Raw genomic sequence first — 13,095 nt, 5'->3', positions numbered from 1 at the left:
AAACGTTTGCTGACTATTTTTCACCGACCCACACTTTCACCAAATTGTTTACCTACTTTTCCACTTTTTTGGTGCAAAAATGCATGGGTTGACCCACAACACCCACCCTTACTACTCCATATATAATTTACCATAGTTAATTTTGGGACAAATGAAAGTGGGGGGAAAAATCAGCAAAACAGATTGTAACTCAGTGAAAGTGGGCTAGAACTTTCAGATACCTTTTGAATTTACCTTCCTTTTATAAACACAAATAACATTGGCAAAACATCCAATGTTTTCCCCTACAGGTGATTGCTTCTCCTTTAGGTGCACATGCACAGCCAGGCCATTATATTATGTTATGTTATAACATTTCTATAGCGCCAAAGCCCTAAGGCATCTAGGCGCTCCCTCACAAGCAAAAAGAGGACAGTGGGGATGACCGAAGATTAGATGAAAAGTATCATTTTCAAGAGCTTTCTAAAAGCCAAGTGATTGGTCGCTTCTCTGAGCGCCAGAGGAAGGTTATTCCATGCCTTTGACACGAGCACTGGGAAGGAGTGTCCATTTCCACGTGCTCTGTTAGTCCTTGCCACCTGCAAGAGCTGGGCAGAGGTGGATCGAAGGTTTTTAGCGGGCTGATATATAGTGATCTTGTCCTTTAGGTAGCAGGGAGCTGTCCCATAGATGCATTTGTGACACAGGATCATTGTTTTGAAGGACATCCTGGCTGATATAGGCAGCCAGCGTAACTCCTTTCTGGCAAGAGAGGTTGGTTCATATCTTTTCATGCCATAAACTATACGGACGGATGCATTCTGGATTTTTTGTAGTCTGAGAATATCTTTACTGGCACCCCCCAGCAGGGCGTTACAATAATCCAGGTGTGGCAGAATAACGGCCCTTACTAGTTTGGCTCGGTTATTTTTAGAAATGAGTGGAGCCACCTGTCTCAATACTCGCAAGTAATATTGGTTGTTCTTTTCGATGGTATCCACTTGAGCCCCTGCATCCAGGGTGGCCTCCAGGTACGCACCCAGGGTCTTCACCTTACCAACCACTTCTATAAGGCTGTCCTCAACCAAGAAGCTGGAGAAGGTAGGAGCTAAGGTCTCTCTGGATTTCTTAGACCCATAAATCATAAGTTCTGTTTACTGGCGCTTAGGCTTAACCAATTTGTAGTCATCCAGTTTTTTATAAATCTGTAAACCTCAGTTAATTGGTATTGATCTTCCTGAAGGTCTCCTGATAGTTACATTGACAACTGGAAGTCGTCAGCATAGTTTGTGAAGAAAAAGACCAACCTTTCCAATTCTTTACAAAGAGGGGCTATATAAATATTAAAAAGCAAAGGCGACAGACATGCTCCCTGAGGGACACCACACATAAAGGACGCGTCTCCCCAGTGTACCCTGGATATTCTACCCTCCAGAAAGGATCTGACCAAATTAATCATCTCGGCAGCGAGCCCGCCCATATCTAGCACTCTCTTCAATAATATCTTGTGGTCTAAAAGATCAAAGGCCGCGCTGAGAGCTAACAATATCAACAGGCCAGATCGACTGTCAGCATGTGGTTTTGAAGGTCCACCAAGGCGCTCTCGGTGCCATTAAAGCACCGGAAGCCTGATTGTCTTTCATGTAACCGACCTGTATTTTCAATGTGGAGTTGAAGGTAGGTTGTAGCTACCTTGTCGACCAATTTTAGGAAGAATAAGGTATTTGTAATAGGCCGGAAGTTTGTAGCGTCTTTGGGATGTAAGCCTGCCTTTTTTAGAAGTGGTGTAACAGCCACTGTTTTAATGGCCTGCGGAACAGTGCTGTACCTAAATGAGGCATTGACAAAACTACATTAAAAAAAAATGCAAAAATGTCCGGATGGTCCAAGATTATCTTTGAGGGGATGAGGTCCCCTGGACAGCTAGTCTGGGTCATAGCTCTCATGATACCTTCAATCGCGGTGACCGGAATCTCTGGAAATTTAAATCCTATCGGGGTTGATTTCAGCTCTTCATTTTTGGGTAACGTATGATCAGTCGTTTGACTAGTTTCAACATTCCCAGAGATGGATCTATACCTAGAGTTTGGTTCTGTAGTTCTCTCCCGATTTTGTCTTGGGCACATAGCAATTTGTTAGCAAAAGCCTTCTGTGTTCTAACACAGTCCTCTTGAGTGGGCGTAATAGTGTGGTTTAAGACTACCGGTTTTTCCTATGACCTAAAGAGACGGAAAACACCCCAGCACTGTCTGCCTGGTCTAGGCCACTTTTGCCGACCTACAATTTAGCTGAATGCTTTTTTTTTGCCACAACATGCATATGGTAAGTGAAGTTAAGGTACATATGGGGGTGGAGGGATAGTAACCCCCTGTATTGTGCAGAAAAAAAGTGGAACATTGAAAAAGTCGGTTACAAAGAACTGGGCAAGTGTAGGTCGGCATATTCATTTCTGCAAAGATTCATAGAATCCTTGTGCCTCACCTCCCCACTCCATGGCCTTTTGTCTACTGCATGGCCCCACCTCCCCGACACTTAACTGTACTGGCCCCAACTGTCTCCTCCTATGCTCTCCAGGCTGCTAGCATGGAAGCATGATGCACTGTGCGTGTGTGATAGAACTGGGACGTACCTGGCTCTTTACGTCAACTGTGGGTTTGCCTAATGACATCCTGTGATGTGTATAGGGAACTTACTTCTGAAGTGACATTTAAGGATACTCCCGTAGCCAATGGCATTTCTCCTGGGTCACAGACTAGAATTGTAGCTGGTGCTGATTTCCGACATTACACTACTGCCTATGGAAATACTTTACTTGATTACACTTTCATCTACTTTTGCATCCTTCTTTTCTGTGAGTCAAATGAGTCCTTGTGGCTAGTAATGTGAGTTTAACCTACTCTGGGGTTAACCCTTTTCTCTCTCCTGCTAGTTCTATAGATTTTCAATCTGGAGTGTGCATTTGAATTGTGAATGCTATTGTGCGCTGGGGGTTGGAATATTGGGGTTATGGTTTGTTTGACATCTTAGGTCATGAGAAGAATGCAACGTTCTACTGTGTCTAGGGTGCCCTGCTCTCTCCCCTCGTCCTAAGACTTCATGTGCGCATGTGCGGGGCCTCTCACCAGACTCTGGATTTACAGGTTAGTAGTCGAGGGAGATTAGGATTTACCTGAGCACTGCTGCTTTTACACACACCCTGGGTCCATCATGGCCAACTAAAAGTTCTCTAAGCAAAGGGACGCCAAAGACATTTGCGTATGCCTCAATTGCATCACAGCCACACTGGGACAAAATGGCAGGCCACGTTGTTGTTCGCTACAGTCACATCAGACTCGACTTCATCCATATTTGTTTGTTTATTTATTTGTTTGGTAATGCGCGCCAAACCCATTAGGTATCCGGGCGCAGTAGAGGTCAAGACATCTTAAACTTGGTTACAAATGAGTACATAGAAGCATATAATATACAAAAAACATTTTGAAAATAGGCTGCAAGGGCAGCTACAGTGGCATACAGAAGGAAGCGAGTTAAGAGAACATGCAGTAGAGACAGGAGCGCAAGGTACCGAGAGGGTAAGCTATCAGTCATTCATTCGTAGCCATTTAATTATATTGAGTCTAAATTTAGGATATGGTTGTTCCTTTCTGAGGTCGTGTGGTAATGCATTCCAGGTTTGTGCTGCAATAACTGGGAAGCTAGATCCTGCCGCTGTGACACGTTTGAATCTAGGCGTTTCCAGGGTATGGGCATCGGCTGTTCTCGTTGGACGTATGGACGATCTTCTATTTATCCTTTCAGCAAGGTAGGGTGGGGCCAAGTTGTTTAAACATTTGGAGGTGAGGGAGGCTGTTTTTAGAAGTATCCTGTCAGCTATTTTTAGCCAGTGAGCCTCGCTCCTAACATCAGAGATGTGTTCTCTCATGGGGATATTCAGAGATGCTCTTAGGGCATTATTTGGCATTCTTTGTATTTTGTCGATGATATTTTTGATGGCACCTGAGTAGAGAGCGTTACAGTAGTCTAATTTCGACATTACAAGGGCATTGGCGAGGGTGATGCAACTCGAGGTAGAAAGGAATGGTCTGCAAGCTCGGATAAGCTTACAGGTGTAAGCTGTGGAGGATGCGAGTGAGTTGACTTGTTTCTGAAGCGAGAGAGTGGCATCAAGATAGAAGCCTAGTGTTTTGACCACTGGCATCACATTGATGAGATTGTTATCAATATTGAAGGCGCTATAGGTAGGGCTAAGTTTTTTTATGTTGGTTTCAGAGCCTAGGATTAGTATCTCAGTTTTATTGTCGTTCATGCAGAGGCTGTAAGATGCCATCCATGCCTGAATGAGGAGGTATACTCTGTTCACTAAGGCTGTGTCCTCCAAAAAGTTGCCCGAAAGGGGAATGAGTATCTGGGTGTCATCTGCATAATTAGTGTAGGTGATACACAGTCTGTCCAATTTGTCGAACAAAGGCTTAGTGAAGATATTATACATAGTGGGTGAGACACAGGATCCCTGGGGTACTCCACAGGAGATTTGAGTTGGGTCAGCAGCTGTTAGTGGGGAAAAGACTCTCATTGTCCTGTTGGCCAGGAAGGATTGGACCCAGGCTATGACTTCCCCTGAGAAGTGCGCCACCGACCTAAGATGGTTACATAAGACTGCATGATCCACTAGGTCAAACGCTGCAGAGAGGTCCAGGAGAAGTAGCATAGCTGTTTGTCCCTTGTCCTTCAACTCGTCAATTTGAGTCTTAAGGTCTAGCAAGGCAGTTTCCGTACCGTGGAGTGGGCGGAAGCCAGACTGTCGTGATCCTAGTAAGTGATTAGCTTCTAGGTATTCCTGAATTTGAATATAGGCTACTCTATCAATGATTTTAAGTAGAAAGGGGACAGTGGTAATTGGCCTATAGTTGGTGGGGATGGTAGGGTCTAGTGTTTGTTTTTTAAGCAGGGGGAGGACCCAGGATTCTTTGAGGTTATTAGGTACTGTATTAGTTCTGAAGGAAGCGTTTATGAGCTTGGAGATAAATGGGGCAAGGTTTCTAGCCGCATCCTTTATAAGTTGTGCCGGGCAACTGTCTCCCTTGCAGTTAGATGGTTTTAGAGAGAGAATGATTTTTTCCGTGTCAAGAATAGAGATTTCTTTAAAGGTAAATGGTGTAGTTCTGTTACCACCTGTGTCAGGGGGTGGTTGTTGCTCAGAGGGGGGCAGAGAGGCTTTTTTAATTGCTATTTTCTGTTGGAGTGTGGTGATTTTGTTTAGGAGGGCTTTTTGAATTGCAGTGCACCATGGTTTGTCCTTCGGGACAGTGTCTGCCGGTGGAGTTGGGGCTTCCATTTCGCGGAGGATGGTGAACAGTTCCTTAGTATTGGAGCTGGCTTTTGCAATTCTATCATTGAATTTTTTTTTTTGTGTTGGTTATTTCTTTTTTGTAGTGTTTGGAGAGTTCTGTTAATTTAGCCTTATTGACAGTGGTCGGGGAGTGGCGCCAGATCGTTTGCAATTTTCTTTTCTGTAATCTTAACTCTTTAAGTTGAGGTGTGAACCATGCGTTGAGGTGGACTTTTTGTCTGGCTTTGCGCATTTTTAGTGGGGCGGTAGAGTCCAAGGCTTGGGACATGGCAGTATTGAAGATGTCCACTAGAGATTTGGGGTCAGCATTATTGTTAGTGTTATTCAGAGAGGGGAGGAGGTGCGGGAGTAGTTTTTCTGCTGTAATGTCCTTTTTGCTTCGTGTGGGGAGTGGGGGTGCCATCTCAATGGTTTTAGGAGTAAGGAGGTCGAGTGTGGCTAAAAAGGTAATGAGGTGATGGTCGGACCATAGTTGTGGTACATTATCTGTAATAATAATGTTACAGTTCGAGTCAGCTACCCAATCCAAAGTTCTACCTTTGATGTGGGTGGGGGATAGGACTTTTTGTGAGAGTCCATGATCTTTGAGAAGTGCAGCTATAGCTTGGGATTCTTCTGAATCTTCTCAGAAGTGTGAGCAGGGTCCAGGGCCAATGGATAGATTCTTCCTCCATCACGCTGCCTCCAAGGTGAGCAGACTGGTCCTTCATAGCCTGTGTGGATTGGTTTCCCATAACTGCGGTGCCATGGTCAACGGTGTATCACTGCAGGATTCTTCTGAATCTTCTCAGAAGTGTGAGCAGGGTCCAGGGCCAATGGATAGATTCTTCCTCCATCACGCTGCCTCCAAGGTGAGCAGACTGGTCCTTCATAGCCTGTGTGGATTGGTTCCCATAACTGCGGTGCCATGGTCAACGGTGTACTGTTCTGCGGGAGCCATGCCGTTCTGACCTTGCACCACCTCACACCGGCCCACGTGCTACCGGTGGCACCTCCATATTGATATGTTCTTCTTCCAGAGTCCCAGGCTTCCGACGAGTACACTTTTCGTTCTGTAGCTCATTAACTCCTCTTCCATCATGTCCTAACACATCTCAGGAGGATAGCTCAGCGGCAACGTGCTTGCCTTGGAAGCAAGACGACACAGATTAACACAGGTTCGATCCCCCGGTCCGCGCTTAGAAACCTCTGGGTATTAAGCGCGTTATAAATAACCTATCATATCATATCCTACTTGAAGGGGCTGATACAGGAGGTTTTGTCTCAGGCTATTTTACCACCTCCTTCTCATCCTCCTCCACCGCTGCTGCTGGCTCCGCTTGCAGGGCCCCTACGACACTGGCTCACTCTAGCAGTGCCTGCACCAGACCAGCATAGGGTGCAGCATCTGGGTCCTAAGGGGGCTTCTGAGCCTGTTGAGCCATTGTATACAGCTTACAGGGCCCCTACGACGCTGGCTCACTCTAGCCATGCCTGCGCCAGAACATGGTGCAGCATCTGGGTCCTGAGAAGGCTTCTGGGCCTGTTGAGCCATTGTATATTCCTCTACCGTTGTGCCCAGCGATGCCAGACATCACCTTCTCACCCGGGGTTCATACCAGAACAAGGCAGTGCCTGCAGAATCAATAATGCAGAGGAGCTGTGAGCGGGTAGGCTAGCAGAGTTTATTTATTTTAGCATTTGTTGCAGTGCACTGAACCCTTGGGTATCTTAGGCGCTAGGTACATTAGGTGTAAGAACACATATGAAAAGTACAATGGGGAGGGAGCTTTAGACGAAGTGCCAAGTTTTAAAGTTTTTTTTAAAGGTCCAGTAGGATGGTTCCTTTCTTAGGGCGATGGGAAGATTGTTCCAGAGCTTTGCAGCAATAACAGGAAAGCTCGATACTCCTGCGGTCTTAAGAGTGAAGGTAGGTACTGTGAGTAAGTGGATCTTAGTAGGCGAGGTAGGGTGTATTTCTCCACATGATGTGATAGGTAGGCTGGGGCAGTGTTGGTGGTGCACCTGTGTGTGATCAATCCGCTCGCGAATCGGGAGCCAGTGGGCATCTTTCCTGGCTTCTGTAACATGGAAGTGCTTAGACAAGCCTAGGGTGGCCCGGAGGGCATTGTTTTGGGTAGTTTGTAGCTTTCACAAGTTATGTTCAGAGGTACCTGCAAAGAGGGTATTGCAATAATCCAATATGGCTCTGGTGATGGCTCTAGCTATGGTTAGGTGGTTGGTTGTGGTGAGAACGGGCTTGCTGGCATTGAGAAATGTTGGCAGTATAGGCAACAGAGGAAGTGATGGCGTTGAACTGGCGCGAGAGGACAAGGGTAGCGTCTACGTAGATACCCGTGGTCTGGGCTATAGTTGAAGTTTGGAGCGCGTTGCCATCAATGTCAAATGCTTTTATTTATTTTGTTTAATTCGTTATACGCGCCCAGGCCAGGAGGTATCACAGCGCTAGATTACATACAGGTAAAGCATAGGTAGTTACAGTACAGTCCAGGGTTTCGGCTTTATAAACTGGATCCATATTGCGGAGAGTGGTGTGCGTGCCTACAATGAGGATCTCTGTTTTGTCTTCGTTTAGACATAGCTGGTGGGTTGCCATCCAGTTCTGGACCATGTCATAGACTGTGTTAATGGCTGCTGCGTCAAGGTGGTAGGTGCCATACAGAGAGAGAATTTGGGTGTTGTCTGCATAATTTGTGCAGGATATGCTGCAGGCATCCAGGGGATGATCAAAAAGGGGTTTAGTATAATTATTATACAAGTTGGAGAAGATGCAAGATCCTTGTAGGACTCCACAGGTTACTGGTGTTGGTGGGGCAACATGATCATCCATAAAGTCACGGTAGGATCTTTCTACCAAAAATGATCTGATCCAGTCTGTCGCTGCTGGGGAGAAGTTTGCTGTTGCAGTGAAGAGGTTGCAGAGTGTCTGATGGTCCACGAGGTCAAACGCTGCTGATAAGTCCAGCATGGGGAGCAGGAAGAGTTTGCCTGTGTCTTTGCCTTGTTGGACCTGAAAACCCAATTGGACGATATAAGCATGATTGGCTGATGCCCAGGATGTGGTTGTCCTCAAGGTATTGTTGGTCCTGGATGTATGCTGCGCAGTCGAGGATTTTAAGGATGAGGGGTGCGGTAGCAATGGGGCGGTAATTAGTGGGATCGAGAGATTTATTTTTAGCAGCAGGAGGATCCAGGCTTCTTTCAAGGAGGTTGGGACCGTTTTTGTGGCAAAGGAAGAGTTGATAATAGCTGTGAGAGTCTCAGCACATCTTTGACAATGGGGGCCGGAAAGGCATCCATTTTGCAGCGGGTGGGCTTGAGGGGTGGGGCGCAAGTCGATTTTGGTGGTAGGTAGGCTGGTGGGAGGCATGACGGGCGTGGAGGTGGCTGGTGGTGGTTGTGCGTGAATGGCCAGTTGCTTGGCACAGATTTTCTTCTGGAGGGAGGAGATTTTTCCTATGAAGGCTTTTTGCACCTTGGTACACCAGGTCTCATCTGCCATGAGGTCTGGGAGGGGGGGGGGGTGGCTGGCGACTCAAGTTCACCAGGATCGGTTGTTGAACTGTGCGTTATCTATTCTCGCCTTGTAGCTACTGGCTTTGGTAGTATGAATCGTTCTTTTGTATTTTTTGGTGAGGGAGGTGAACTGAGCTTTGGAGGAAGGGGAGGGGTCTTTTCTCCAAGTCATTTTGGCTGTGCGTTTCTTAGCACAGGAAGCAAGGAGCTCGGGGGTGAACCAGGCTTTTTTTTTTTTGTAGAGCAAGCTTGGCTTTTCACTTTTTTAGTGGGGCTAGGCTGTCAACAGCTAGTGCAATCTTGTCATTTTAGGTATTGACAAGGGTCTCTGGCTTCATTGCAGTGTTGGTTAGGACCTTGAGGTCTGAGAGGAGGGGTGTGAGGCGGTCCTTGTTGAGATTTTAAGTGCAGCAGACCAGAGCTTCTGGGTTTTTTTCTGGTTGGTGGTGTTTTAAACATCAGACATCTTTATTAAAATAAAATCTATTGCTATCCTAAAGAGTTTCCTACCTAGGAAACTAAAACAAAAGATTAGTATGTGTCTCATCAAAATTATATACACGGTACTTGTGTCCAAAACATTAATCTGACCCTCAGACTAGAAATGAACAGCCAAGAGTGAAGTCCATTAATCCAACAAAATAATCTTTGGTCCAGAGAGTGGTTCCCTTCCCCTGCAAAATGGATGCCTTTCCGGCCCCCTTTGTCAAAGATGTGCTGAGACTCTCACAGCTATTATCAACTCTTCCTTTGCCACAAAAACGGTCCCAACCTCCTTGAAAGAAGCCTGGATCCTCCTGCTGCTAAAACCCCTACCTGCGACGGTTTATAGTCATAATGTCGAAAAAAAATGTCGACAAACAAAAATGTCAAATTTTTTTTTTCGAAAACAATAATGTCGACATCCTATACTTATAATGTAAAAAGTCATTTTTTAGAAAAAAAAATGTCGACAAAAAAATGTCACTTAGAACTATCAACACCTCACCCAACACCCCCCTGCCACCCCCCCCCACACCCCCCACCAACACCCTCCCACCCCTCATACTCAACACATTCTAATTATATATTTATTTATTTATTTATTTTTTCAATAAATAAATAACCAAAAAGAGTATCATTTACTATTGGGGGGGTCCCCCCAACCCCCCCTCACCCAACACCCCCCTGCCACCCCCCCCACACCCCCGCAACCACCCTCTCACCCCTCATACTCAACACATTCTAATTATATATTTATTTATTTATTTATTTTTTCAATAACTAAATAAATAACCAAAAAGAGTATCATTTACTATGGGGATGTCCCCCCCAACCCCTCTCACCCAAGACCCCCTGCCACCCCCCCACACCTCATACTCAACACATCTTAGTTATATATATTTATTTATTCCTACAATAAATACAAAATTTCGAAAAAATATCGAAAAAATGTCGACATTATTGTTTGTCGACATTATTTTTTTCGACATTTATTTTTCGAAATTTTGACTGTCGACATTTTGACTGTCGACATTATGACTGCCCACCGCAGGTAGGATAGCAAAAGTCTTTTTCATGCAACCACTTCCTAAGGATAGCAAATGTCTTTTCCAAACAATAGCTTCTTAAGGATGGTTAACGTGTTTCTTTACAGAGAACCTCCTGATATACTCCGCTGCCTTGAGCCTTTAGTAGGTCTATCGGGTCCCCTGGTATACTCTCCTGCCACGTATCTGCCACCAATGTCTGTGTCCTCTGTGTATTTCAAATGGATTACCTGCTGTACTCCCCTGCCAGGAATCTTCTCCCTGAGTGCTTGCCGCCTGATGTGCTTTTTTCACCAGGACTTTTTAAAAATATTCTCACTGTCCTTCACTATAGCACAGTTCTATTCCTTCACTGTATATACTTTCTTGGCTTGAGGTACAGCTTATTCCAACTTTCCTCTCATTGACATATCCATTTGGAGACTGTTCAAGTTCGACCTTTTAACTTCTTCAGTGGTATTCATTGGCTTGTGGCAATACTTGCTTCAACTTTCCCCATATTGGCATCTCATACATGAGGATTTGGGCAATTTTGTCTTTGTTTTCTATTTGGTTGGTAAATTCTTACTGGCTCACATGCTGTCTGGCAATGCCTCCAACCTGTGGCACGCTGCTGCAGTGAAGCTTTCACCTTCGGGATGGCATTTTCCGCTCTGCAGACCTTTCTGCGCTCTTCTGCCTGCTCCGTGTTCATTCGCAAGAAAAAAAGCCTGCAGCTTCTGGCTCAACCTCACTGCCGGTAGCTAGGCTGTTGCTGCCGGTTCCCCAGCAGTTGTCTTCTGTGGCCTCACGCCATTCCAGTAAGTACTGCCTGCAAGCAGAAGCCTGAGAACACCTGCTCTCGCCAGCACAATGTGTTCCCGTGCTTCTGCCTTCTCCCGTGGTTCTGCTTCATTCTCCTTCCGGTCGCATTCTCTCTTGCAAACGCGGACACCATTTTTAAAAGTCCGACACAGTTGAGTCCCATTACAACAACTAGCCTTTAACCCATAGTTGGAGTCCATAGGATGTTTAGGACTGCCAAGGTGTTTTTGTCTGGGATTTTTGGTTGGCACAAAAACATCACAGATGGAAGGTGTTGTGTGTTATGTACATATGAGGTGTAAATGGTATTCTGTCTAGAACATCTGGTAGGAAGGGATTTTAGAGTTTTAAAACTGTAGGGATTTGGATAGTGACAACAGGCCATCAGAAATCTAGGAATGATGGGGTCTTCCTTTGGAAGGGAAAAATACTGCATCTCCCCTGCAGCCATCTCCTCCCATGTGATCCTCCCTCATAATACCAGCACCAGGGTCAGAATCAGGTGGCGGCTGCCGTCCCCTGGCCACTTGGGAGGAGATCTATGGCGGGGGTTCAGTGATGACTTAACAGGATTCATCAACATTGCCACTTTTTTATAAGGACAAAGGCAATGTCACTAATGCTAGTGAAAGAAAAACAAAAACTGTGCCCCACAAGAAACAGGCTTTGTCAGATGAGTTCCGCAAGCTTGCTGATGTTGATCCTTCTCTTGAAGACATGAGCCCACTGGATGGGCTTGTAGTCGGTATTTGCAGGGAGTCGGCCGACTGACGGGCCTGTGGTACTTATCTACAGGGAAAAGGCAGATGGAATGTACCAGAACTTAACTGCAGTGGCTAGACAGAATGTATAGGTCTTGGATTCCTATCTGTTGTCCGCATGTGTGTGACTTTTGGTTTGTTCGTGATTGAAGTGTAGATGTTTATTGTGTATTTTTATTGCCCCATTAGGAGCAGTTCTACTTTATGACCTTGGGAAGAGCTCTCAGAAACCAAGTGCCTCCATCCAACAAACCACTGATGCCCAGCCAGTGTACTGTTTGGAGTTCAACCAGAAGCAAACCCATCTGCTGGCTGCTGGTGATGCCAACGGGACTCTGAAGATCTGGCAGCTCAGCTCTGAATTTATAGAACAGGGACCAAAGGAGATGAACCAGCTGGAGCTACTTGCGAATGAGACGACAGACTGAAACAACGTCGGTTGCGGAATCTTCAGTACTAGGCCTCCTCCAATTGAGTGCCTGGCAGCAGGGGTCTGCGATGCTCACAGTGTGAGGCCTCCATTAGGTGAATAAGCCACTGTCCATTCCCAAACCAGAATAAGACTGTCTTATAGGGAAATCAGGAAAAGCTGTGACTGTCATGTGCTTTAGAAAGATAATTTCAATTGGAACACCAGGCATGCGACTGACCATCAGACTAGTCGGAACCTTTCCTAGTTATCATAACTATCATTCTCCTTTTTACACTATTACTTACAAATTGCACTTGGTTACTTTGCCCACACGACTGTGGGCACCCTGTTTGTGTCTGAATTATAGGTAGATTTCTCTTGTAGAATCGGTGGATGTGCGCAGTGACACTTGTGGTAAAATGGAATAAAGTGCAGTGTTGATAGAACTGGTGAAGAGCCTCTTTCCTCCTGTAGATCCTGGCCAACCTAGTGAAAGCTTTTTAGTCCCTGTTCACCACCTGCCGTCCAGGCCTACGCTGCCAGAGCTCAGTTTTCTCTTCTTAGTGCTCTGTCCATCTATGCATGTCCAGAGAAAGGGAGTGCCTTCTCCAAGGTCATGAGACAGATAGCTGGTATTGAGCATGTATGCCTCTCCCCTGCATCTAGCTCAACCCTTTCATCTTGCATGCCTCAGCCTACTCTCTTCCACTCACTGTTTTGGGATGACTCTATTCTTGATCAGCC

The 13,095-nt window shown here is 45.7% G+C and overlaps 1 protein-coding gene across 2 annotated transcripts in view; it reads left to right on the top strand.

Moving 5' to 3' along the window:
* DYNC2I2 (dynein 2 intermediate chain 2) overlaps positions 1–12,797 on the top strand; it is a 257,564-nt gene extending 244,767 nt beyond the window's left edge. For both annotated transcript variants that reach the window (XM_069609178.1, XM_069609177.1), the window contains one exon: positions 12,129–12,797. In XM_069609178.1, coding sequence (XP_069465279.1) covers positions 12,129–12,367 — 239 coding nt within the window. In that variant the 3' untranslated portion in view covers positions 12,368–12,797. The remainder of the gene's footprint in view (positions 1–12,128) is intronic.
* The last annotated feature ends 298 nt before the right edge of the window (positions 12,798–13,095 follow it).

The sequence above is a fragment of the Ambystoma mexicanum genome, chromosome 8, assembly GCF_040938575.1.
Source record: "Ambystoma mexicanum isolate Mex_15411 chromosome 8, UKY_AmexF1_1, whole genome shotgun sequence".
NCBI classification, from domain to species: Eukaryota; Metazoa; Chordata; class Amphibia; order Caudata; family Ambystomatidae; genus Ambystoma; species Ambystoma mexicanum.
This window is presented reverse-complemented; position numbering and strand designations above follow the sequence as displayed.